The sequence below is a fragment of the Pongo abelii genome, chromosome 5 (assembly GCF_028885655.2).
Source record: "Pongo abelii isolate AG06213 chromosome 5, NHGRI_mPonAbe1-v2.0_pri, whole genome shotgun sequence".
Classification (NCBI taxonomy): domain Eukaryota; kingdom Metazoa; phylum Chordata; class Mammalia; order Primates; family Hominidae; genus Pongo; species Pongo abelii.
Genome location: NC_071990.2, coordinates 38833475 through 38857465, shown reverse-complemented (window position 1 = coordinate 38857465; position 23991 = coordinate 38833475). Strand labels below are relative to the sequence as shown.

General features: G+C 38.3%; 1 protein-coding gene and 1 pseudogene across 9 annotated transcripts in view; one reads left to right on the top strand and one right to left on the bottom strand.

The window, feature by feature from the left end:
- Positions 1 to 23991, top strand: part of BTBD9 (BTB domain containing 9) — a 470612-nt gene that overhangs the window by 36628 nt on the left and 409993 nt on the right. For all 9 annotated transcript variants that reach the window (XM_054558767.2, XM_054558765.2, XM_054558766.2 and 6 more), the window contains exons 2-4: positions 6706 to 6917; positions 10179 to 10542; positions 11667 to 11931. In XM_054558767.2, the coding sequence (XP_054414742.1) occupies positions 6733 to 6917; positions 10179 to 10542; positions 11667 to 11931 (814 nt within the window). In that variant the 5' untranslated portion in view covers positions 6706 to 6732. The remainder of the gene's footprint in view (positions 1 to 6705; positions 6918 to 10178; positions 10543 to 11666; positions 11932 to 23991) is intronic.
- On the bottom strand, positions 15802 to 17162 carry LOC103890885 (protein TFG-like; annotated as a pseudogene).

Below are 23991 nucleotides of genomic sequence, written 5' to 3'. Positions count from 1 at the left end.
ATAGTTTCTGTGCCACCATCCCTGGTAAGTAAATTCATGTGAGGTCCCAGAATCCAAAACTAGTAATTATGTATGGTACCATGAAAGGTACCATTTCCTGGTTGAGATATTCCTGTCCTCTCTCAGTGTAAGTCCTTCGTCCCCCTGCCTTCCTACTGTTCTTCCCCCCACCTTGAAGGAACAGTTTGAGTGAATATATTACCCTTGCCCTATGCTGTGAGGATCAGCAAGTTTAGACTCCAGGACAGTCAGTAGGGGCAAATTGAAGAACACTTTGCATCTGGGAAAATCTGCCTTAAGTCTAGAAAAAGTCAGACTGAAACTCTCTTAGGTGAAGATCTTTAGTTGGGATATATCAGATGGAGTGTCCTAGTTGGCCATGCTACCCAGGTATCTGATTTACCTGTCTTAGTGTAATGAACTTTTTTTTTCTCTTGCCAGTTTTAGTGTAATGAACTTTATGTCCTTGCCTTCAAGTTGTTAATTAATTTTTCTCTGTGGAGATAATACATAGCCCTTCTGCCTGCCATTTCTGTCTTAGTCACTAAATCAATTTCTATTGCTTATGGCAAATCCAAACACTTGTCTCACAAACAAAGCAATTTATTTTGTAATTTTGTGGACAAACTTACTGAAATATTTGTTTATAGTTTTACTACAAATAAACATTATAAAATTTGTAAACATTATGAAGTATGTAGCGCTCTATGTAAAATTTTGCAACAGCCCCAATCTAGTGACTTAACCCTTGGTTAACAATTTGACTTATATTCTTGCTTTTTCAGTATATTTTTTTAAACAAGATATTTCACTATACTGTTGTTTTGTAGATTGTCTTTTGCATGTAAATACACATATTTAAGATTTTTTTCAGTTCATTAGTATCTAACTTTATTCTTTTTAAATCATTTATAATATTTCATTGTATAGACGTACCATTATTTATTTAACCAATTCTCTTTAAACGGGCCTTCAGGGTTTTTTCCAGTTTTTTTGCTTTACAGAAAGTGCTGAAGCTGACATCCATCTATATTTCATTTTGTACTCTTATGTGACTATTCAGTTTACTTTTTTCGAAATGGCTAGCCAGTACCTTTTATTGAAAAAAATTCATATTTTCTCCCATTTAATTGAAATGCTACATTTATATAAATGATGCTCCTAGACTTACAATATGGTTACGTCCTGATAAACCCATGGTAAGTTGAAAATATGGATCTTTTTATAATACTGGATCATTCTATCCCCAAACAACTTACGTCTTTGTATTTTTCTTAAATCTTTCAGTGGAGTGTTATAATTTCCTTGCATGTCCTATGAGTTTATTACTACCTGTTACATGTGTTTTGCAATTATAAATTGCAGATCTTTTTACTAATATTTTCTAGCTAGTTGTTTTTGGCATGGAAGAATGCTAGATATTTTCATATAATTATTATTATTATTTTTTTTATTTTATTTTATTTTATTTTTTTGTAACTTTTTTTTTTCTTTTATTATTATTATTATTATTATCATTATTATACTTTAGGTTTTATGGTACATGTGCGCAATGTGCAGGTAAGTTACATATGTATACATGTGCCATGCTGGTGCGCTGCACCCACCAACTTGTCATCTAGCATTAGGTATATCTCCCAATGCTATCCCTTCCCCCTCCCCCCACCCCACAACAGTCCCCAAAGTGTGATGTTCCCCTTCCTGTGTCCATGTGTTCTCATTGTTCAATTCCCACCTATGAGTGAGAATATGCGGTGTTTGGTTTTTTGTTCTTGCGATAGTTTACTGAGAATGATGATTTCCAGTTTCATCCATGTCCCTACAAAGGACGTGAACTCATCATTTTTTATGGCTGCATAGTATTCCATGGTGTATATGTGCCACATTTTCTTAATCCAGTCTATCATTGTTGGACATTTGGGTTGGTTCCAAGTCTTTGCTATTGTGAATAATGCGGCAATAAACATACGTGTGCATGTGTCTTTATAGCAGCATGATTTATAGTCCTTTGGGTATATACCCAGTAATGGGATGGCTGGGTCGAATGGAATTTCTAGTTCTAGATCCCTGAGGAATCGCCACACTGACTTCCACAAGGGTTGAACTAGTTTACAGTCCCACCAACAGTGTAAAAGTGTTCCTATTTCTCCACATCCTCTCCAGCACCTGTTGTTTCCTGACTTTTTCATGATTGCCATTCTAACTGGTGTGAGATGGTATCTCATTGTGGTTTTGATTTGCATTTCTCTGATGGCCAGTGATGGTGAGCATTTTTTCATGTGTTTTTTGGCTGCATAAATGTCTTCTTTTGAGAAGTGTCTGTTCATGTCCTTCGCCCACTTGTTGATGGGGTTGTTTGTTTTTTTCTTGTAAATTTGTTGGAGTTCATTGTAGATTCTGGATGTTAGCCCTTTGTCAGATGAGTAGGTTGCGAAAATTTTCTCCCATTTTGTAGGTTGCCTGTTCACTCTGATGGTAGTTTCCTTTGCTGTGCAGAAGCTCTTTAGTTTAATTAGATCCCATTTGTCAATTTTGGCTTTTGTTGCCATTGCTTTTGGTGTTTTTGACATGAAGTCCTTGCCCATGCCTATGTCCTGAATGGTAATGCCTAGGTTTTCTTCTAGGGTTTTTATGGTTTTAGGTCTAACATTTAAGTCTTTAATCCATCTTGAATTGATTTTTGTATAAGGTGTAAGGAAGGGATCCAGTTTCAGCTTTCTACATATGGCTAGCCAGTTTTCCCAGCACCATTTATTAAATAGGGAATCCTTTCCCCATTTCTTGTTTTTGTCAGGTTTGTCAAAGATCAGATACTTGTAGATATGTGGCGTTATTTCTGACGGCTCTGTTCTGTTCCATTGATCTATATCTCTGTTTTGGTACCAGTACCATGCTGTTTTGGTTACTGTAGCCTTGTAGTATAGTTTGAAGTCAGGTAGTGTGATGCCTCCAGCTTTGTTCTTTTGGCTTATGTGGTCACTTTAGTGAACCCCTCTTATTTTCCCTAATTTTTTTTCAGTTGATTCTCATGGATTTTTCATGTGGGCAGTCATTATCTGCAAATACTGATTTTTTTGCCTCTTTGTTTCCTAATCCATTTAACTTTAATTTGGTTTTCTTTTCTTTTTTATATTTTTGAGACAGGGTCTTGCTCTGTTGCGCAGGATGGAGTGCAGTAGCACAGTCATAGCTTACTGCAGCCTTTAACTCCTGGGCTCAAGTGATCCTCCTGACTCAGCCTCCCAATTAGCTGGGATTACAGGCTCATGCCACCATGCCTGGCTAATTTTTAAAATTTTTTGTGGAGACAGGGTCCTGAACTCCTGATGTCAAAAGACCTTCATATCTTAGCCTCCCAAAGTGCTGGGATTACAGTCATGAGCTACTGTTCCTGGCCAGCATACTTTTTAAAATACACATAGGTAGACTGAAACTATCACTTTGTAGATAAACTATCCCATTGGTGAAACAATAGTCATTTTCTGTGTAAAGCTGTGCCATTGGTAACTTTGTTAGTATCTTTTGCATCTTTGCAATAAGTTTCAAATTAAATTATATCCTAAATAAATTTTTTTCTGTGAATTTTTTTTGTATACTTGTACACCTGAGCAAGGGATGGAAACCTACAACAATATAGAGTCTAAAACAGTGGCTGTTTTTCCAGGTTGCTTAATAGAATCACTTCAGAATGGTGATTCCAGTGCCTGGGCCCCATTCTAGACTAATTAAATAAGACTCTCTGATGAGTGGGACTCCAGCATCTTTTTTTTGTTTTTAAGCTCCCCATGTGATTCCAATGTTGGGCAGGCCCATTGAGAATCACTAGTCTAATTAAAATTGTTTCTATATGCCAATAAAATTGTGTTTATTTTATCCTAAGTGGCTATTTTCTGTACACAAAACAGTTTCATGTTTCCATTTGGAAAAACATAATTAAAATGCAAGTTTAGCAAAATGAAATTAGATGTATTGAGAAGTAGAGATCTGGAGAGCTTATTATGGTAGATACATACATATGTAATGTTAATGTTTATGATATATCAGTTTAAGAATTATAAATTTCCCTTCTGAGCTGGTTAACCAAAAATCAATCGTTGTTCATCAAGAGTCATTTAGTAAGTAATTTGAGTATTAGCCATGACCTGGATAAAATATTAAGAAAATATATCAGAAAATATATTAAATATATTTACTGGGTATATACATTGCATTTTTTTCAGCCAGGAAGAGTGTTTTGTTTAGAATCATGCACGATCATTGAAATATTGGAGAGTGATGTGAGAGTTTGTATTGAAGAGGTTTTGAAGTCAGGTACCAGTAGCTTTCTGAATTTCCTGGCCAACATAGGAAATGATCATAGGAACATCAATTGGGTAACCCAGCAAGAAACAAACAAACAAACTCCCAGTCTGATCCTTTGCCTAGAGTACGGTCAGTCCTTGACGTCAGTCCTTGATCACAGGGTAGGCCAGGGGCTAGCAATCTATGACCTGCGAGTCTAATCTAGGTCTTTTCTAGAAATAGTTTTACTGGAGATAGCCATGTTTATTTATTTTCTTATTGCCTATGGCTGCCTTTAGGCTCCTACCATATAGCTGAATCATTTGACATAGATTGTATAACCTGCAAAGCTTTAAACTATGTACTATCTGACCCTTTATAGAAAGTTTTCCAACTCCTGTATTACACTGTTGTTGTATATACACATTAAGACTATTGTATCACACATGACTTGCTCATACTCTCAAATAGATCCTCTTAAGCTGAATTTGGTCTTTCATACACAAGTGAATAGAGATTATTCTGTTTTTAGGGCTTTCAAATGGAGGCTGCAGTTGAGGGAAAGATATTTACCTTGGCAGTTAGGGGATTATCCTGCTAGTTCTCTGATGTTCCTACTGTAGACAACCAGGATTTTGCTCACTTACCTGGGGTAGGTGTTTTCTTGCCTAGCTCATTTTCCACTTTCTTCTGCATCACTGCTATTGCTCCCCCTTTTGAGGGTGGGCGTATGGTAGTAGGTTAACTAAAGCAGGCAGATTCTGAACCTGGTCCATGAAGATCTTCCATTGCAGTCACAGAAGAGAAAGACCATTTTTGACACACCTTGCTAATGATCTGGATGTGGGAGTTTAAAGATTAGGAGCTGTTCAACATTTAATTGTGGTTCAACTGGAGAGCTCAAAAAGGTGTGGAGGTCTAGCAGAGAAAACATATCTGGCTCAATTTCTCTAGTCTCTGATGCAGCAGAGGGGTAGCTGGCTACCTCTGAGCTATCAACTACCTCTTCATCGGGGGCATCTGAATGCTAGCCAAGGCTCTGACATACTTGCCATTTACTTACACTTATCAAAGCAGTACCTTCAATTAGCTGGCCATGATGGTGTACACCTGTAGTCCCAGCTACTTGGCAGGCTGAGGTGGGAGGATCACTTGAGCCCAGGAGTTCGAGGTTACAGTGAGTGGTGATTGCGTCACTGCACTACAGCCTGGGCGACAGAACAAGACCAACTTTTTTTTTTTTTCCTTTTAAGTACCTGCAAGTACATTCGGTATTAAAAAATACAAACATTTTTAGCTTTCGAAGATTATAACCCCCCACTTTCTTACATGTAAAGCTGTTAATGATGTTTTAGCCCTTTGATTTTCAGTTTATTTTGTAGAAAGGCATTGTATACAAAAGCAAGGAAGGTGCCTGGAAATGAGACAAAATGTAATCATGTTCTGGTAAACACTGGCAGCCTGATCATCAGAGCAACAAGTTTGGAATAGAAGCCACAGTCTTGAGAAAACTGTTGGAGTTACTCTTTTGTTGGATGTGGGGAGCTTAGGATGCTACTGCAAATGTTCACTAATAAATGTCAGGTTATTTCTGTGACTCCAGAAGATTATTATTATTATTATTATTTTTGAGACGAAGTTTTGCTCTTGTGGCCCAGGCTATAGTGCAATGGCGCCATCTCGGCTCACAGCAACCTCCGCCTCCTGGGTTCAAGCGATTCTCCTGCCTCACCCTTCCGAGTAGCTGGGATTACAGGCATGCGCCACCACGCCCGGCTAATTTTGTATTTTTAGTAGAGACGGGGTTTCTCCATGTTGGTCAGGCTGGTCTCAAACTCCCAACCTGAGGTGATCGACCCACCTCAGCCTCCCAAAGTGCTGAGATTACAGGCGTGAGCCACTGTGCCTGGCCCTAGATTTTTTTTTAAATAAAATATTTGAGATGGTTTCGTACCAAAACTTCTTATTTGAAATCTGATTATTTCATTTATTCTGTTTGTAATTTAGGCCTAGATCGGTGCCTGAATGACTTTTCTATTCGGTATAATTGTACCCAGCCTTGCTCAATATATCTATGTAAAAGAGAAGTTATTCTGATTGTTGATTTTTCTTTTCCTAAGGTACTGTAAGGAATATGAGACCTTGTGTTTGGGCTCAGTTTTCTAGACTGTGATGGCTCCAAGTGCTGTTAGTGTTTGGAGACTGGCATTTTTGCTTTCCTAGTGTGATGAAGGGAGTACAGTTAAGGGAAGCAAGCTGAATTCCTTCTCAAAATAAATGAGTTAATAAAGATACCATTGATTAACTCTCTCATAGGAATTTTTCTAAGCACTTTAAATTTTTACTTAGCTATGTTTATGGTAAGTGATTTTCTACGTGTACTCCCCTCCCCCCACTAACTCTCATTCCTTCTTTATATGATAGATCAACGACTATCGTCTATTCCACAAGATGAGTAACAGCCACCCTCTTCGCCCCTTTACTGCAGTGGGGGAAATTGATCATGTGCACATTTTGTCTGAACATATTGGTGCCTTGTTGATTGGGGAAGAATATGGCGACGTCACATTTGTTGTGGAAAAGAAACGCTTTTCTGCCCACAGGGTAATTTTAGCAGCCAGGTGCCAATATTTTCGGTAAGTGTGTAATACTTTTTTTGAAAATTCAGTTCACTTGTAGAAAACACTGGTATTTTCTGCTCTGTGAAAAATATGTAACCAAGTATAATGACAAAGTCTCGCAGTCCTTCAATTCAATATCTATAAAGATTTCATCCTTGTAGACTTTGTTATTTTTCGAGAATCACCTTTTCCTTCAGGAGCCATCTTAAAATTAAAGGGTTGGAAGGATTCCCAGACCAGAGTGCCCAATCAACCATTTCTCAAGGTCTCAAGAATGTTTCTCAGGCTGAGTCTTCGTTGCCCTCACCTTCTCCTCCCAGTAGATGGCTAATGGGACTAAAGCTTCTTTTTGTATAGGTAGACTGCCCTGTGGACCTGCTAATGGGCACCTGTACCCCTTGGTTTGAAGTCTAGGAGCTGTTAGTAACCCAGCAGATCTAAGACGTGCACTTGTATGCAGCTGTTGTTGGTTACTTGGGTCCTTAATTTCCAGGGTTATAAATCTTAAGCTGATCTTTAACTACTCTACATTTTACCTAATATTTGTCAAAAGGGAGTCATCACTGAATTACTGAGTGAGTTATAATTTATGTGTGATAATGGATCTTTTTCCATTTTTAAGGATAAAGATGGTTCACAGAGTTATAGATTTATCTGGGAAACTTGGTATCTAAAATGGAGATTCCATTGGCTTAGAGAAAATTTCAATTACCTTCTAGTGATAACTGCAGTCTGGCTTTTATAATCAGAATTAAGCAAGACAGCAACACCTAGAGTCAGACACGTTGTAGTAAAGTGTGTCTCCTGGAAATACTTACTCTGTAGCTAGAGCTCCTATGCTTTTCCATGAACTTCCAATCTTACACATGGAAAATGCCACTGTAGATGAAACCAGGAGCTTAGAAAAGTGAGGAGTCTGTTAAAAGTTCTAACACTCTCCTATTCTTCCTAGTGGTCAACTCTGCCAAGGCATCTGACCTTGGTCTAGCCATTATTTGTTATCGGCCTCTGTCCTCTGCACACTTTTCCTTTTATATTTCTTCTCCTTTTTAAAATTTTGGTCCAGTCATTACTATTAAAGTGTTTTATAAGAGCCCACTTTTTATTAAGTCAGAACTTCTCAGCCTGTGTTTATTATGTATTAATACAGTATACCTTGTCCTCTTTCAAAAATAATTTGAAACAACTCTATGAAGATATTTTTTAGGTGATTAGTGTATCCTTAAAAGAAACTCAAATACTTTGAGAAATTTGAAGACCATATTGAGTGAATGGAATATACTCCCCCCGCTTATTGACCTTGTTCTTGATGTCTTTGTAGATATTGAACCTTTGTAATATTTGCTGGCTCACTAAGCTAAGCTCAGAGTCTACCTTAGACTATCTTAGAGCTAAGCTCTACCTCTAAGTCTACCTTAGAGCTAAGCTCAATGCTACCTTAGACAGGTTCTCAATGCTGACAGTATTCATGTGCAAAGGAATGTTAACTGTCAGCTGTCAGAAGAGGCCTAAGTGCTGTCATAATAGCCTGTCAATTCCCAGATAAGGAACTGTATAGGAGGAAACTCTTCATAGTAAACATTGAACCTTTGTGCTTGTCTCCTTGTTGAAGTTGGGGGTTCATATTTATTGTTCCAAGGGAGCCTCATCAAAACCACTTTTAAAGCATTGAGAATCCAGATTAATACTCTGGATCATACAGGATTGGGGATAAGTCTTGAGGTCTCCCCGAGAAGGAGAAGTTCTTTAATTTGGTAATTTTAGGGTAATGGTTGGATGCTCTCTGGATTAATAGAAACCTTCAAGGGTACTTTTAGGAAGAGTATAACCCAGTGAAGATGTATGCTTAGAATATTCATGAATCTTTTCCGGGTGGTTTCAACTATTTTTCTGGGGCAAGCAAGAATGCTAGGTCCTGGGGGAGGGTGGGACAAGTTCCAGGTAGGTAACCCTGAAATGCTAGTCCTACTCTGAGAATTTTAGGAACACAGGGAATCTCTTTCTTGCCTCCAGTCTCTTCCTCTCACTTTTGCATCTTTTCTTTCTCATTCTGTGTTCTCTCCCTTTTCTGCACTTCTCCCTTGTCCTCTTCGTCCTTTCTTTCCTGATATGTTGGAAGTTTAGTTGGTTCATATTATTCCTCTTGATTGATAGAGGTAGAAATTCAAATTCATTACCTAATTGGATTGTCTAGTTTTCATTTTTTTAGATAAGCAATAACGTAGGGCTTTTTGTTTAATCTGAAAGGAAAAAAATAAAAAATCACTGTAATCCTATCAGTAATTTCATTTTTAATTTATAAAGTAACAGGTGAAAGTCTTTGTCTCCAAGCCATCTAATACCATTTCCCAGAAATAAGTGATGTTAAGAGTTTAATATGAATTTCCTCTGATTTTTCTTGATTTAAAGAGATACCAATATAGACATATGTGCATAAACATGTAAATATTTGGTTATATACTTTTTTCATGCAGTACATATGGATCTGCCATTTTACTTACTCACCTACCATATCCTGGACATGTTTTCAAAACAGTACCTACTGATCTCCTTGATCTTTCTAATGGCTGCATAGAATGCATATATCACAGTTTTTTTTTAGCCATGTTGCTGCTGATGGACATTTAGATTTTTACTAGTGTTTCAGTATGTTTTCTTACACATTTTTCTTCACTGTATTACTTCTCTAGAATTGAGTCCTAAAAGAGAGATTACTGAGTTGAAGGGTATGCACATTTTAGATTTGACTAGATGCTATTAAATTACTTTCCATAAAGGGCTGCCATTTATACTGTCAAAGCAGTGTATCAAAGAACCTGTTTTTCCATTGCTTTTGCAGCACTGATATTAACAAGCCTTTTAATTTCTGCCAGTCTTACAGGGGAGAATGGCATCATATTAGTGTTTATCTGATTATATCTTTTCCTATAGAGTTTTACTTTTTAAATTGCCTTATTGACCTTTAACATCTTTATATCAACTTCATTGTGCCTCTCAAAAGATCACTCTCATCTATTTAATATCTATCACGTATCTTGAGCTTTCAGAGTATCTCATTAGTTCAGTGGCTTACAGAATTAATTCAAATAGTTTTAAAATCATTCCTCTTGTGTCCTGTAAAGAACCATTATAAATGATCACTTTGCATTTTTTCACTTGGATCTTTGTGTCATTAAAAAAATTTATATTTGCATAATGTTGATAACTGTTATTTCCAATATTTTGTAGCAAATCCTATTTGAGGGTTTCTTCATGTGTTTCTTCCCTGATGTGCAGAGCATTATTGTATGGTGGAATGCGAGAGTCTCAGCCTGAAGCAGAAATTCCTCTCCAAGACACCACTGCAGAAGCATTCACAATGCTACTCAAATATATCTATACTGGGCGGGCAACGCTGACAGATGAGAAGGAGGAGGTGCTGCTGGACTTTTTGAGCCTGGCTCATAAATATGGATTTCCAGAGCTAGAGGATTCTACCTCTGAGTATCTCTGCACCATACTTAACATTCAGAATGTCTGCATGACTTTTGATGTTGCCAGTCTCTACTCACTTCCCAAGTTAACTTGTATGTGCTGCATGTTTATGGACAGGAATGCTCAGGAAGTCCTTTCAAGTGAAGGTTTCCTCTCCCTTTCTAAGGTGTGTCATTTGTCTACAAGTAATTTATAGGCATGCATTGTTTTATTTATACCTATACTGTGGAAGTATAGCAATGGACTAAGAATAATAAAAAAAATCATTGGCATCAAAGAGTTGTCATTGGTTATCTGGTCTAGCCACTTGCATCTAGCCACCAGGACTCTAGATCATAAAAGAGAGGGGCTGGTTGGTTGTGTTTTCTTTTAAGGTTCTTCAGGTAAGTTTTATGTGCAAAAGAGACTGTGCTGCTGTGTGGTTGTTTTCAAGGTAGTGATAATCAAATAGGGTCCTTTTTAGTATTGCATACTACCTTTTGGTTTTGTTTTTCTCTGACAGAGAGTGTGACTAATAATTCCTTAGAGCAAGCAGGCAAATTCATAGAGGAGATCTGATGCATCATTTATTGTCTTTAAGTCCCTGCTTTTTTTGCTGGCTTAAAATTCAGTATTATAGCTAGAGTAAAACTGTTTTACTCAAATCTTCCTTTGAACTCTGGGTGGTGATTGTCTCTCCATTTCCCTTGTTGCGTTCCTTCTAGAACCTGGATATTTCTAATGAGAAAAACCTATTGAAAAGCTACATATCTTGATTTGAGTGTAAATTAAGATCTGTGTTATCCTATTTCATTTTTTTCTACTTAATTTTTAAAGACAATGATCTTTGAGGGTTGCACCATTGTTCCTGGAGGTCAGTTTGGAGATCTGAGAGCCAAAAATATGGTAGTGAAGTAATACTGTGGAACAAAATTTGAATTTTCAACGCCAAATATATCTTTCTAACTTAACCAATGTACACTCTCTTGAAGAATCTGAATGTATTGACAGCTTTTCACTTTGGCATTTTTCTTTTTGCTGTTTTAAAAAAGATGAATGCAGACATGTTTGGAAAGATTAAATGTTTGATGTAGTAGTACAAGATACCTGAGCATAAAAGAAAGGTGCTACCATCCTGGTTGTTTACACAGCCATAATGAATAGGAGAATATGTGGCACAAAGCGTAAGGGAAGGAGAGGGTCAAAAAGAGTTAATTGGCTAAGTTATACTTGTCCTGTAAGCTTTTATTGATTGATCATGCAGTGGTTCAACTTCATATAACTGGAATTTTACCTTTTTATCCTTTTCAGACAGCACTTTTAAACATCGTGTTAAGAGATTCATTTGCAGCTCCCGAAAAAGATATTTTCCTAGCCTTATTAAACTGGTGTAAGCACAATTCAAAGGAGAATCATGCTGAAATCATGCAGGCTGTGCGTTTACCTCTCATGAGCCTCACAGAGCTTCTGAATGTTGTGAGGCCTTCAGGACTGTTGTCTCCTGATGCCATCCTGGATGCCATTAAAGTGCGATCTGAGAGCCGGGATATGGACCTCAATTATAGAGGCATGCTCAGTAAGTACCTATCTATCCTAAACTCAACCAAGAAGCTTGGTGTGCCTCTCATGCTGTTAAAACGCAAAGCTACTACAGAACCATATAGTGCAGGTGTACAAGAAATATGTACGTTTATAAACAGCTAGCCTATGGAAAGTCTTTCCCTGTCATTTTCCTGTTAATTCCTCCTGAGATTGATTAGCCTTTGTAGACCCCCAAATAGTTATTTCTTGCCATTCCTGGACAGATTTCTTAACTGCTCCCTAGAATGTCAGAAATGGACACTTTCCTAAAAAGCTGCTTCTCATGTTAAGACCTTTTCTTCCTTCCTCCATCAAATAAATACTGAGTACATGCTATGTACTTATTATTTTGGGTACCATGAACATGGAGATTCTTTTTTTTTTTTTTTGAGATGGAGTTTCACTCTTGTTGCCCAGGCTGGAGTGGAAGGTGCAATCTCGGCTCACTGCAACCTCGCCTCCCAGGTTCAAGTGATTCTCCTGCCTCAGCCTCCTGAGTAGCTGAGATTACAGGCACCCGCCACCACGCTTGGCTAATTTTTATTTTTAGTAGAGACGGGGTTTCACCATGTTGGCCAGGCTGGTCTCAAACTCCTGACCTCAGGTGATCCACCTGCCTCGGCCTCAGAAAGTGCTGGGATTACAGGCGTGAGCCACCATGCCCAGCCGAACGTGGAGATTCTAAATAACAATAATAATAGCTAACACTGATGTAACATACATACATAGTATAGCTAACACTTATGATACTTATCACCACTTAAGTAGTGATTTTTCTTATTAATGGATTTATGGCAATTAACACAGAGTGCATAGTACGTATCAAGAACAGGTCCTACATGATTTCTCACAACTCTTTGAGGTATGTACTGTTATTGACTCCATTTTACACAATGAAGAAACTGAAACAGAGAAGTTAAGTAACTTGCCCAAGGTCACACAGAAAGATGACAGAGCTGAGAGTCAAACCTATGTAGTTTGGCTCCAGAAGTTGTGTAATTAACCACTGAACTATGCTGCATAATTGTTAAACATAGTCTCTGCCTTTGATTCTTTTAATTTCATTGTGGAAATAAGACATAAACTCCCATGAAAAGTTAAATACAACAATATTCAAGGGAGTACATGTTATACAACTTCAGAAGAAGAAGTGGCTTGGAATGGTTGAGGGAGATTTCATGGAGGTTATGAAGCTTGAGTTGAGCCTTGACATTTGATTTGAATAGTATAAGAGTTGGGTGAATTTCAGGTGGGAAGAATCATGAGGTTTATAGACAGAGGTTAGAGCATTTGAAGAGACCATAAATAGAAGAGCTTGATTAGAGTAGAAGGCTTTTATTGATTAATAGCAAAGAAACTATGTGAAGGTCAGCTTAGGCCAGTTTATGGAAGTCTTGGAAACTAGATTGGAATCTCCCTTATATGCAGTGAGGAACCAATCTGAGAGAGGGAGAGTGGCATGCATACAGTGGTGGTTTTGAAAGACTGATCCATAGTGCTGTATTTGAATATTTAGAATAGGGGAAAACTGATTCAGAGAGACCAGTGAGGACAGTATTTAATCTGTGCACAATTGATGCTACCTTAAACCAGATTGGTGGCAGGGAAAATGGAAAATAATGGATGATTAGAACGGATACTATGGAAAAAAATAGATCTTGGTGATTCAAGGGATTTAAATGTGGGGGTTAAGTTTAGGAGAAAGTTACCATTTGTTATCAAAGCTAAGAAGCCAGAAATTCTCAGGCACCATTATTTTATGTTCCACTAAGAAAAGAAACAATACTGCCAATTAACTGTGACACACCGTGATGTCTGCAGTGCAATTTCAGAAATTTAAAAATTTGAACACCAGGTGTGTCTGTAATGAAATACAGTACAGTACTTCTTTGAAGAAGATGCTGAGCTTGTTTTTAGATTGAGTTTGAGGGTTTTGGGGTTGCAAGTTGTAAGTTCTGTCACAAACTAGTCATTTCCCTGAGTGATCTCTCCTTGACTATGCCTTTAAACGTTCTCTTGAAATACTGATTGATCTTAAATAGATGTTCTTAACAGAATTCTCTCCTGACTTATCAGGTCTAGATTTCTTTTCACTGGGCATAGGAGAAGAAACATAGGTTTTGGCCCAGACAAATTTGACCTCAAATCCTGAATTAGTCACATACTAGTTGTACAATCTGGTATTAAATTATTTAAGGAATTTTACCTTTTATATCTGCTAGCATTATTATGATACTTAATTAAAATAATGTGTGCAAATAATGTGTGTAAGCTAATATAGAAAACCATTGTTACCATATATCATTATGATGTGTTTTTTTTCTCTGTACATCTGTGTGAGAATTACCACCTTGATCACATTGTTATAAACATTTTTGTTTACTTGTCTTTGATCCTTGAAGGCAGAGATGATCTTTGTAGGCCTTATTGATCTCTATATCCTTAACATTTAACACACTAAATAGCATATAATGGGTAATTGGTGAATGCTTAGTGAATGAATGCAAGGAGAAATGTCTAATAGGAAATAGGAACACATTACTCTTTAGGACCAGTCAAAGCTGGTGATAAAAGAGTTGAAACCTGAGCTGCTAGAGTATAGAGAAAGAAGTAAAAATCAAAGTCTGAAACTTGGAGAAAACCTATAGCCAGGGGACTTAAGGTAGAGAAGGAAGAAGGAAGACATTTGGGATAGAATAGAGTTACAGAGGACAACCAGAGGAGAGAGCTTTCATGTGGATTCAATGGTCAGTGGTAGCTCATGATGGGGAGGTCAAGAAAATTGAGAGACAACTTTTGGATATAAATTGTGATTAGTTGATAAGTAATCTGGACAGAAGATTGGCTGACAGGGAATTAGGCCATGGATGTTTGAAAAGATAATAGAGATAACATGTTGCCTCTCTGATTTGTGAATTGGATTGAAAAGTAGTAAAAAAAATAGTATGGTAGCTAGAGAGATAAGGTTGGGAGAGGTCCAGGAAGAAATCAGAGGTGCTAGAGAATGGTACTAGTTAACTGTCAGCCTTGGATTAAGTGTGGGAGGATGGCAAGTGAAGAGGTAATAAGATGAGTAATTAGTGTTAGGCTTTTCAAATTATCATGTCGGATCCTGTCTTATATAAGCTCCTTTCCCTCTCTTGCCCTACATTTGATTTGAAGTGCTGAAAAGGCCCTAGAACTGGATTCATTATAGGGATAATCTTGGGACATGTTTGCAGGAGTGAGGATTTGTTTTGGACATTTCACGTGGTTACTGGTAGTTTGGAATTGATCAACTGGTCAGTATAAGGGTAGTACCTGGGTTACAAGAAACTCATGAGGTTAGTTGCAAAAGGGAGAACTTAGCCGGTTGAGTCACTCAGTTCTGGAATGATATATACACAGATTGTTGTTCATCAATGTTAAATCCTTCACTTTGGAGTAAATGAGGGGGAGCTCAAGGAAGAGACTATGTAAATGTTTGGGAATCCTTTATCTAACTTCTAAACTTGAGTAATGATTAAGTAGTAGTCTGTTTTTCCTGACTTTTAAAGCATATGAATAATCAAATCAATAATATAAATACAAAGGAGCATTACACTTCCCTGTCAGACCCTGAAAAAATAGGTTTTTTTAATTCGATCATCTTTATTAATCTATCAGTCTTACATTTTATACATGACATCTAGTCGTATTCTAAAAGGGCTCTACTTTAGTACATCATGTTAATAGCAGAAAGCCAAGTAAGATGACTAAACCTTACACTAGCATTTTAATATCCTCTGGACAAGGAAAGCTAGAAGGTCAATCACTTTACACACATGTAAGAGTAGTGTTCCAAAATAACTAAGAAGTTGTTACATTTTTAAGCAGGGAGGAGAAAACCTTGATTTTGGTCTTTGTGTTCCAGCAAATTATACTTTCAATTAACAGCAACAAAGATATCATAAAAAATGCTGTGCTTTTAAAATTTGTGAACTTCATTACAGATTAAAACAGTACTGGAGTCTTTTGGGAGGCCAATAGCTAGCAGCTACATTAATTGGTGTAGATGAGCCTCCTTATCGATAACCAGGTCCAGGTTGGGTATAGCCCTGACCAAAGGGAGGACATATAAGGATTAGGCCCAATTGGAGGAGGGGTCTTGCTACTTACAGGAAGTGAAGTAAAACCTGATCTTGGTCTATAGGCCCCAGGTTGGCTTGGAGCCATTCTAGGTTGAGAGGCGGGGGCCACAGTATAATTAGTAGGCTGAGAAGTTTGGGTAGTATAAGTTTGTGCAGGATAATTGCTTGCCTGGTACTGGGTGGCAGCTGAGCAGGCAGTTGTTGAGGCTGACCAAAATTCAGGAGCTGGTGCCTGGGTAGTTAATTGGTTGCTGGCCATATCCTTGGAACTGCTGAGGTTGTTTGGGGTCCAGTCTGCTGACGCTGGCTTTTTGAATACTGAATACCATACTGTTGAGGCTGCTGAGGTGGAGCCCACAGACGCTGCGCACCATAGCTAGCCTGTTGCTGCTACTGTTGGTACAGCTGACTTTCAGTCTGACCTCCTTGTATCTTAGCTTCTGTATATGGTGGTTGCTGTGGCTGAACTCCTGGTGGGTGAGCTGCTACTGAGGAGGAGGCGGCAATGCTGTCAGATGTTCCTGAACAGTCTTCTGCAAGAGCACTGGGTTTCCCTGAAACCTGATCATCTGTTAAGCCAAATGCCGACGTAACATTATTTTTTATTTCATCTTGGTTTTTTTAAAGGGTCGAAAGCTGACATACTTGCTGTCATAACCTGAATAGACTGTTTTCCAGAAGAATCCGAAGAAGCAGGCTTTTCTTCCCTACCATTCACAGTAACATTTTCAGGAATATTGGTGGAAAGTCCTGGTTCTCCAGGTGGTTCCAAGCTATCCAATAAATGATTCACTTTATTTCAAAGTTGTGTCAGTTCTCGACAGAGATATTTTACCTGACTTGATTCAAGGGGTCTTGGTTGGCCATTAACAAATAATGTCAATTTCGGTATCCTACTACACTGAATTGCAAAGGAAAGATCGTCATCTTCATCTTTATACTTTACTGTTACTTCAACATTACTCAGAAGCTTTCCCCTGAAAACTCGTTGCATCATTAGCACTAATTCATCATAAGTAATATTAATATCTTCATTATGAATAGGTATTTTTGGAATATCCTCCCCAAATTGAGCTTTCGTGATTAGCTTCCCACTTAGGTCCAACTGTCCATTCATGGTAAACTCCAGGATGTTCTATCTATACAACCCTAGAGAAAGAGGGCTTGTGGAGGCCACCACCGCCGCCTCTCCACAGGTCTCCACTGACTGGGCTGATGTCAGGCTGCCAGGCTGGGGTGTTGCAGGGAGTCTGTGGTCACTGACCCCTCGGTTGCCCTCCATGGCCAGTGCACCTCACTTGTAGGCTCATGTGGGCCTGTCCAATCACCAAAAATAGTTTATTTTCTAAGTAAATGTTATCTTTTTTTTTTTTTTTTTTGAGATGGAGTCTTACTCTGTCACCCAGGCTGGAATGCAATGACACGATCTCGGCTCACTGCAACCTCTGCCTCCTGGGTTCAAGTGATTCTCCTGCCTCAGCCTCCCGAGGAGCTGGGATTACAGGCGCCCACCACCATGCCTGGCTAATTTTTGTATTTTTAGTAGAGATGGGGTTTCACCAGGTTGGCCAGGCTGGTCTTGAACTCCTGACCTCAGGTGATCCACCTGCGTCAGCCTCCCAAAGTGCTGGGATTACAGGCGTGAGCCACCGTGCCCGGCCAGTAAACGTTATCTTAACATTCATGTCATTGTTTTCTTTTATCAAATTTCTTCACTGATAGGGGGGAAAAAAAGGATATAAAATTTCAGAAGTGTTCCTGGTCTGATGACTTGAAAAGATAGGTCTGTTTATTTTGAAGTTATTGACAGAATTTGGTTTGGTTGTTGTTGTTGTTCTTCCCTGGATGTAGATTCTGTGTCTTTGGGGACTTTTCTTGAAGTGTAGAGAGGTTTTATCTTGGGACTGGGATATAGAGACTAATGCTTTTTCTTTGAATTTATTATCATTGGTTACTGTAAAGTTTAATTCTTAGAGCTGCATGTCCTAAGGCTTTTACCAGATTACAGGGATTTTTTTTCCCTCTTAAAAAAAAAAGATCCAAACAGTGTTTTAAACTTATCTGTGATGGTCTTTCTGGAAGGTAGTTTAGACTAGTTTTATGCATATATAATGATGAACATTTTTCTATACAGCTGGGGAAAGAGAATTAACTTTTTAATGAATTTTTTTTCTTAGGATATTTGAACTACCTGTACCTCTGCCAAACATTTAGCTTTGTCTTAGCTGTGGAGATATTTCTATCTATCCTAAAAAGTTAGTGCTTTTTTTGTTAAGGCTGAGTTATATTTCATTTTGAGTATCTCAGGTTTTAGATTTGGGGAAAGAGAGTAATTTCTTGTTTCTGCATGTTTATAGTAGGGAGCATATCACAAATTCTATCCTCAAGATATCTTTATTGAATAAAAAGTCAATCTGTTCATAGGACTGCTAAGTTACATTATTGGTTAACACATAAATATGCGTGTGTGTGTGTGTGTGCGCTAAGTTACATTATTGGTTAACACATAAGTGTGTGTGTGTGTGTGTGTGTGTGTGTGTGTTCTGTCCTGTTTACCCTATACCTATCCCGGTAGTTTCCTCAGACTGAGGAAGCTTGCAACTGTGATATTATATTTCTTGGTTTGTTTGCTTAGATTCTTATACTAGGTTGAGCTTTTTGAGCAATGTAATTATGTTGTTTTGCCTTTGTTTTTCAAGCAGCTACCTAGCACAGTGCCTAAATCTAGACTTTTGTTTTTCTAAATGATAAATGAGTGGCTGAATGAATCCATCCCTGGCTTCTAAACTAGAATTTAAATTTGTCTCATCTATCACATAAAGACAGTAATAGTAACAGTGAACCTTTAATACTTTCAAAGCTCTTTGAGCTGGGTGCAGTGGCTCACATCTGTAATGCTAGCACTTTGGGAGGCCAAGGCAGGAGGACCACTTGAGGCAAGGGGTTCAAGATCAGCCTGGGCAATATAGTGAGATGCAGTCTCTAAAATTTTTTTTTTAAATTAGCTGGGTGTGATCGTGCGTGCCTGTAGTCCCAGCTGCTTGGGAAGCTGAGACAGGAGAATTGCTTGAGCCCAGTAGTTTGAGGCTGCAGTGAGCTATAATCGTGCCACCACACTCCAGCCTAGGTGACAGAGCAAGACCCTGTCTCTAAAAAAATACAAGTAAAAGAAATAAAACTCTTTGGCTTTGTATCTTTAAAGATAGAAGATGCTATTTGTATCTTCCCAACTATAGTTTATTGTGCTAGAGAAAATCTCATCTGTAAATAGGGGGTGTATAAATCATCTCTAATGAGTATTCCTCCATGGGAGTGTGTAGTGTCAGTATATGTGCTCTTGTCTCCTGAGATGGTGAACTCGGGAGGGCTGAGTCTAGTACAGTGAGCAGCACATAGGAAGCACCCTAGGATTTTTTTTTTAATTTAATAGGATGAAGGTCCCTTTCAGCTCTGTGGTCTATGTAACTTGCCTAAATTACCAAGTGAATTCAATGCCAGAACTGGAACCAAAGTGCTGGTCTTCTGACTCACCAAGCAAATACTCTTCCATAGATTCTTCTACCTGGGTTCTTTTTTATTTCCATTTTGTGGTGTCTTTGAGTGCCAGTACTGTCAAATGTGGAAAGGAGGCCTGCAGAGAGTGGGAAAAAGGGGGAGGTAAAGTTAAGGTAAGTTAAGAATTGTCAAGAAAGTCACTTGTAATGCTGCAGTTCTTGGGGATTATTCACAGGAAGGGAGCATCCATACATTTTCTAGGGAGGTTGGGATGGGGAGTAGAAAATGATTTAGGTGACAGAATTGGGTAAGTAGATTGCTTTGGGAAGAGAACTAAGTCTGGATCCAAATAATCCACTGGGGCGAATGACCATGTCAACCTACATGTAATAGAGAGTTCGATAAAAGATAATTAAGAACATTAAGCAATGAAAGAAAAGCACGAGGTGATTAACCCAACACTCCTCTCAGATTTTGGCACTTTGTAGCTAGGGGTACGTTCTGCTTCATTTCTCCTTAATTTTTCCTTCTAATAATTAGCAATCTCTACCTAGCTGTAGAACTTCAAAGCTTAATATTTTTCTTAATGCTTGTAAAATGCATTAAAAATTATGTGTAAAAAAATTATGATTATCTACTATCTTGTTTAATCTTTATCACCTTGTTTTTTCAAGACAGAGTCTTGCTCTGTCATCCAGGCTGGAGTGCAGTGGCATGATCTTGGCTCACTGCAGCCTCCACCTCCCAGGTTCAAGTGATTCTCCTGCCTTGGCTGCCCAGGTGGCTGGGATTATAGACATGTACTACCACGCTCAGCTAATTTTTTGTATTTTTAGTAGAGATGGGGTTTTGCCATGTTGGCCAGGATGGTCTCAAACTCCTATACTCAAGTAATCCACCTGTCTCAGCTTCCCAAAGTGCTGAGTTTACAGGTGTGAGCCACTGCACCCGGCCAGCACTTTGTATTTTTTCAAGAGCTTTTTTTTTTTTCTCTACTGATAGACAGATATAGGCTCTAAGAATATTTATGGTTTGATTTATTTTATTATGGTTTGAATTTTCTTATGATGATTCTTCACTTAATTATGGATTTTGCAGAAAAATTCTTGGAGTTATATTTTTATCCAATGAGATACTCATATAGTTACCATGAGAGAATTTCCACTTGGGTAGATGTTCTCTGTTCTGAAGTGAAAAACACTCTCAGGGAATGAATCTGTCTGTATCAAGAATGGTTAGGAAAGTTTTCAAGTACCCTTGAAATAAACTTCAAAAGAAGACTTAGACTTGTGGTAGAAATTTCATTTCCATTTTAGACTTTAGTCACAATCACTTGAAACTCTTGTGCCTGGTATGTTACCCCTAGTTTCATAAGTTTTAGTGTTGAAGAAACTTATGTTTAGAGAAAATCCAAAGGTGGCATTAGGTTCTAAATCTGAGAGCTTGATGTTCCTGTCTTTGGCCTAGTTTTCTTACTTTTTATTTTTGAGATGGAGTCTTGACTCTGTCATCCAGGCTGGAGTGCAGTGGCACGATCTCAGCTCATTACAACCTCTGCCTCCCAGGTTCAAGTGATTCTCCTGTCTCAGCCTCCCAAGTAGCTGGGATTCCAGGCTCACGCCACCACACCTGGCTAATTTTGTATTTTTAGTAGAGACGGGGTTTCACCATGTTGGTCAGGTTGGTCTCCAATTCCTGACCTCGGCCTCTCAGAGTGCTGGGATTATAGGCATGAGCCACCGTGCCCAGCCTTTGGCTTAGTTTTGACTTGTGGTGTCAGGAGTGCAGGAGATGGTTCCAGGGATCAGCAGCAACAGACTTTGCACCTTCACTTTTTATGCCTAGCAAGAAGGGAAAACACGTTTATTTTTACCAAGTAGTTATGCATCATTGATATCTGAAAAGCATGGATTTCAAGCTTTTGTTTGCTTGCTTGCTTATGAAGTACTTCCTCTCTAGATTGGAGGTGTCAGGAGGGCAGGGCCTATCTCTGTCGAGTTCACTAATTCTTCCCAATACCTTGCATGGTGCCTGGTACAGAATGAGTCCTCAGAAAAATACCTTTTGACTGAATACTGAATGAGTACTTTATATGTTACTTTAGCATATATTATCTGTAGTGTAATTTTTATCTGTAGTGTAATTTTTACAGTAACCCTATGAGGTCAGTTAGACAAAGTATTCTTTTTAGATGAGAAAGCAGATTCAGAGAGACTAACAGGCCTTACGCAAGGGGAGTGAATGATAGAGCCTGAATCTTAAGCTTGGTTTTTTTCACTGTAAGTCTAACATTTTTTTTTCCTATATCAGACTATTTGTTTCTTTCCTCTGGGTCTAAGGCAATCTTAGAGGGAACTGGGGGTTAGAAAGAGGGAGAAGGTATGGCCATTCATCAGAAACCCTTCAAGAGGGAAGGAGCAGAATATTCTGTTAAAAACAGGGCCCCTGCAGGCAGACCGCTTAGGTTCTAATCTCAGCTCTGCTGCTTCCTGGCTTTGTGACCTGGGACAAGTAAGTCTAACTTTTTTCTGCCTCCACTTCTCATCTGTGAAATGGGTGTAATAATAGTACTGTACTCAAAGGATTATTATGAGGAGCAAGTCAAAGGAATTAATATTTGCAAAGTGCTTAGGACAGTGTCTGGCATATCATGTATTATAGAAGATTTGTTAAATAGGAAGAATATGGGTGATTATCACACGCTAATAGAATTTAGAAAGTTATAAATCGGTAGCACTTAAACTTCTGATGGTAAGAAGTTAAGCATGACTAGGATGTTTTGTTTATTTTTGCTGGGTTGCTACAGTCTTTTGCTTCCATTTTAAACTTCCATTTTTCAGCTGCAATGTATTGTTCTTTTCTGATGCCACTCTCTTTACTCATCTTCATTTGAAATTAAAAAAAATTTTTCCAGAAATCTGCAATGATGAATTACTATCTTTTTGCCAATAACCTGATTATAGCTCAGACTTTCCCCTATTCAAATCACACAACCAAAATGTATGTGTACTGTGAGAATTTGGTATTTTTTTACAGTCTGTAAACTTACATAGTTCTCGTCATGTGCTTTTTAATATGTTTTCTTAATAGTAATGGCTGTGTATTTTGAAAATATATATATATGAGTAGAGCTCATAATATGCTTTACAAACATCATCTCATTTAATTCTTAAACAGAAACACCTGGGGGATAGATATGGTCTCCCCCTCCACCCCACTGAGAAATGGAAGTTGAGAGAGGGAAACTTCTTCAAAGTGATGCACCTGGCTAAATGTGGAGCCACTGTTTAATCTCTGACTCTTTAAGCTCTTAACATCTTTCTGCAGCCTCTTGTCTTTCCATGGAGAGTGTCAGTTTTAGAATGTTAGTACCTGGACGATAGGTTCCACATCTGTGAAGCATAATTTACATAGAGGACTTCAGAGTCCAAGGCACAATTGGTACTTAATAAATCTAATGTTGGTGAGGGGAGGGGATTTAATAATAACCATAATACTGATTTTAATGACAAACTGTCAATTTTCATTTTTAAAAATTCTCAAGTGCAGAAAAAAGATATCTTCTTTTAAACAATCTTGTTTTATAAGCTAGATTAATTGATTTCAGCATATTCACATATGACTAACAGCTATGCTATATTGGAACCTTTCTTTTTCTGTTGTTTTAACAGATTTCTGACCTGTTTGCTTTGCTTTTATACATTGTCCTCAGTCCAGATGGCAGGTACAGGTCATCTTACATGCTATTTTTGTTTAGTAGATTTTGTTGTTGTTGTTGTTGTTGTTGAGACGGAGATTTACTCTTGTTGCCCAGGCTAGAGTGCAATGGCGCAATCTCAGCTCATCGCATCCTCTGCCTCTCAGGTTCAAGCGATTCTCCTGCCTCAGCCTCCCGAGTAGCTGGGATTATAGGCATGTGCCACCACGCCTGGCTAATTTTGTATTTTTAGTTGAGACGGGGTTTTACTGTGTTGCCCAGGCTGATCTCGAACTCCTGACCTCAGGTGATCCGCCCACCTCGGCCTACCAAAGTGCTGGGATTACAGGCATGAGCCACTGTGCCCCACCTGTTTAGTAGATATTAAAGTTACTAATAGAATGAACTCAGCAGAGCTACTTGTTTGTCCTAGTACATGCCTTTTCTAGTTTTGTTAACTTTTGAAAAATAACATTAGTCTCAAGCACTTTGTGGTTGTGATACTAACATTACATTTAAACTCTGAACATTGTTTTTTTGTTTGTTTGTTTTTAATAGGGACAGGGTCCTCCTGTGTTGCCCAGGCTGGTCTCAAACTCCTGGGCTCAAGTGATCCACCCGCCTCGGCCTCCCAAAATGCTGGGATTACAGGCATGAGCCACTGCATGTGGCCTCTGAATGGTGTCTTAATCCTCATAGATGTTGTATATTTTCTATCCAATAAACTTGTCTATGCTGTTCTTAAATGCAGACA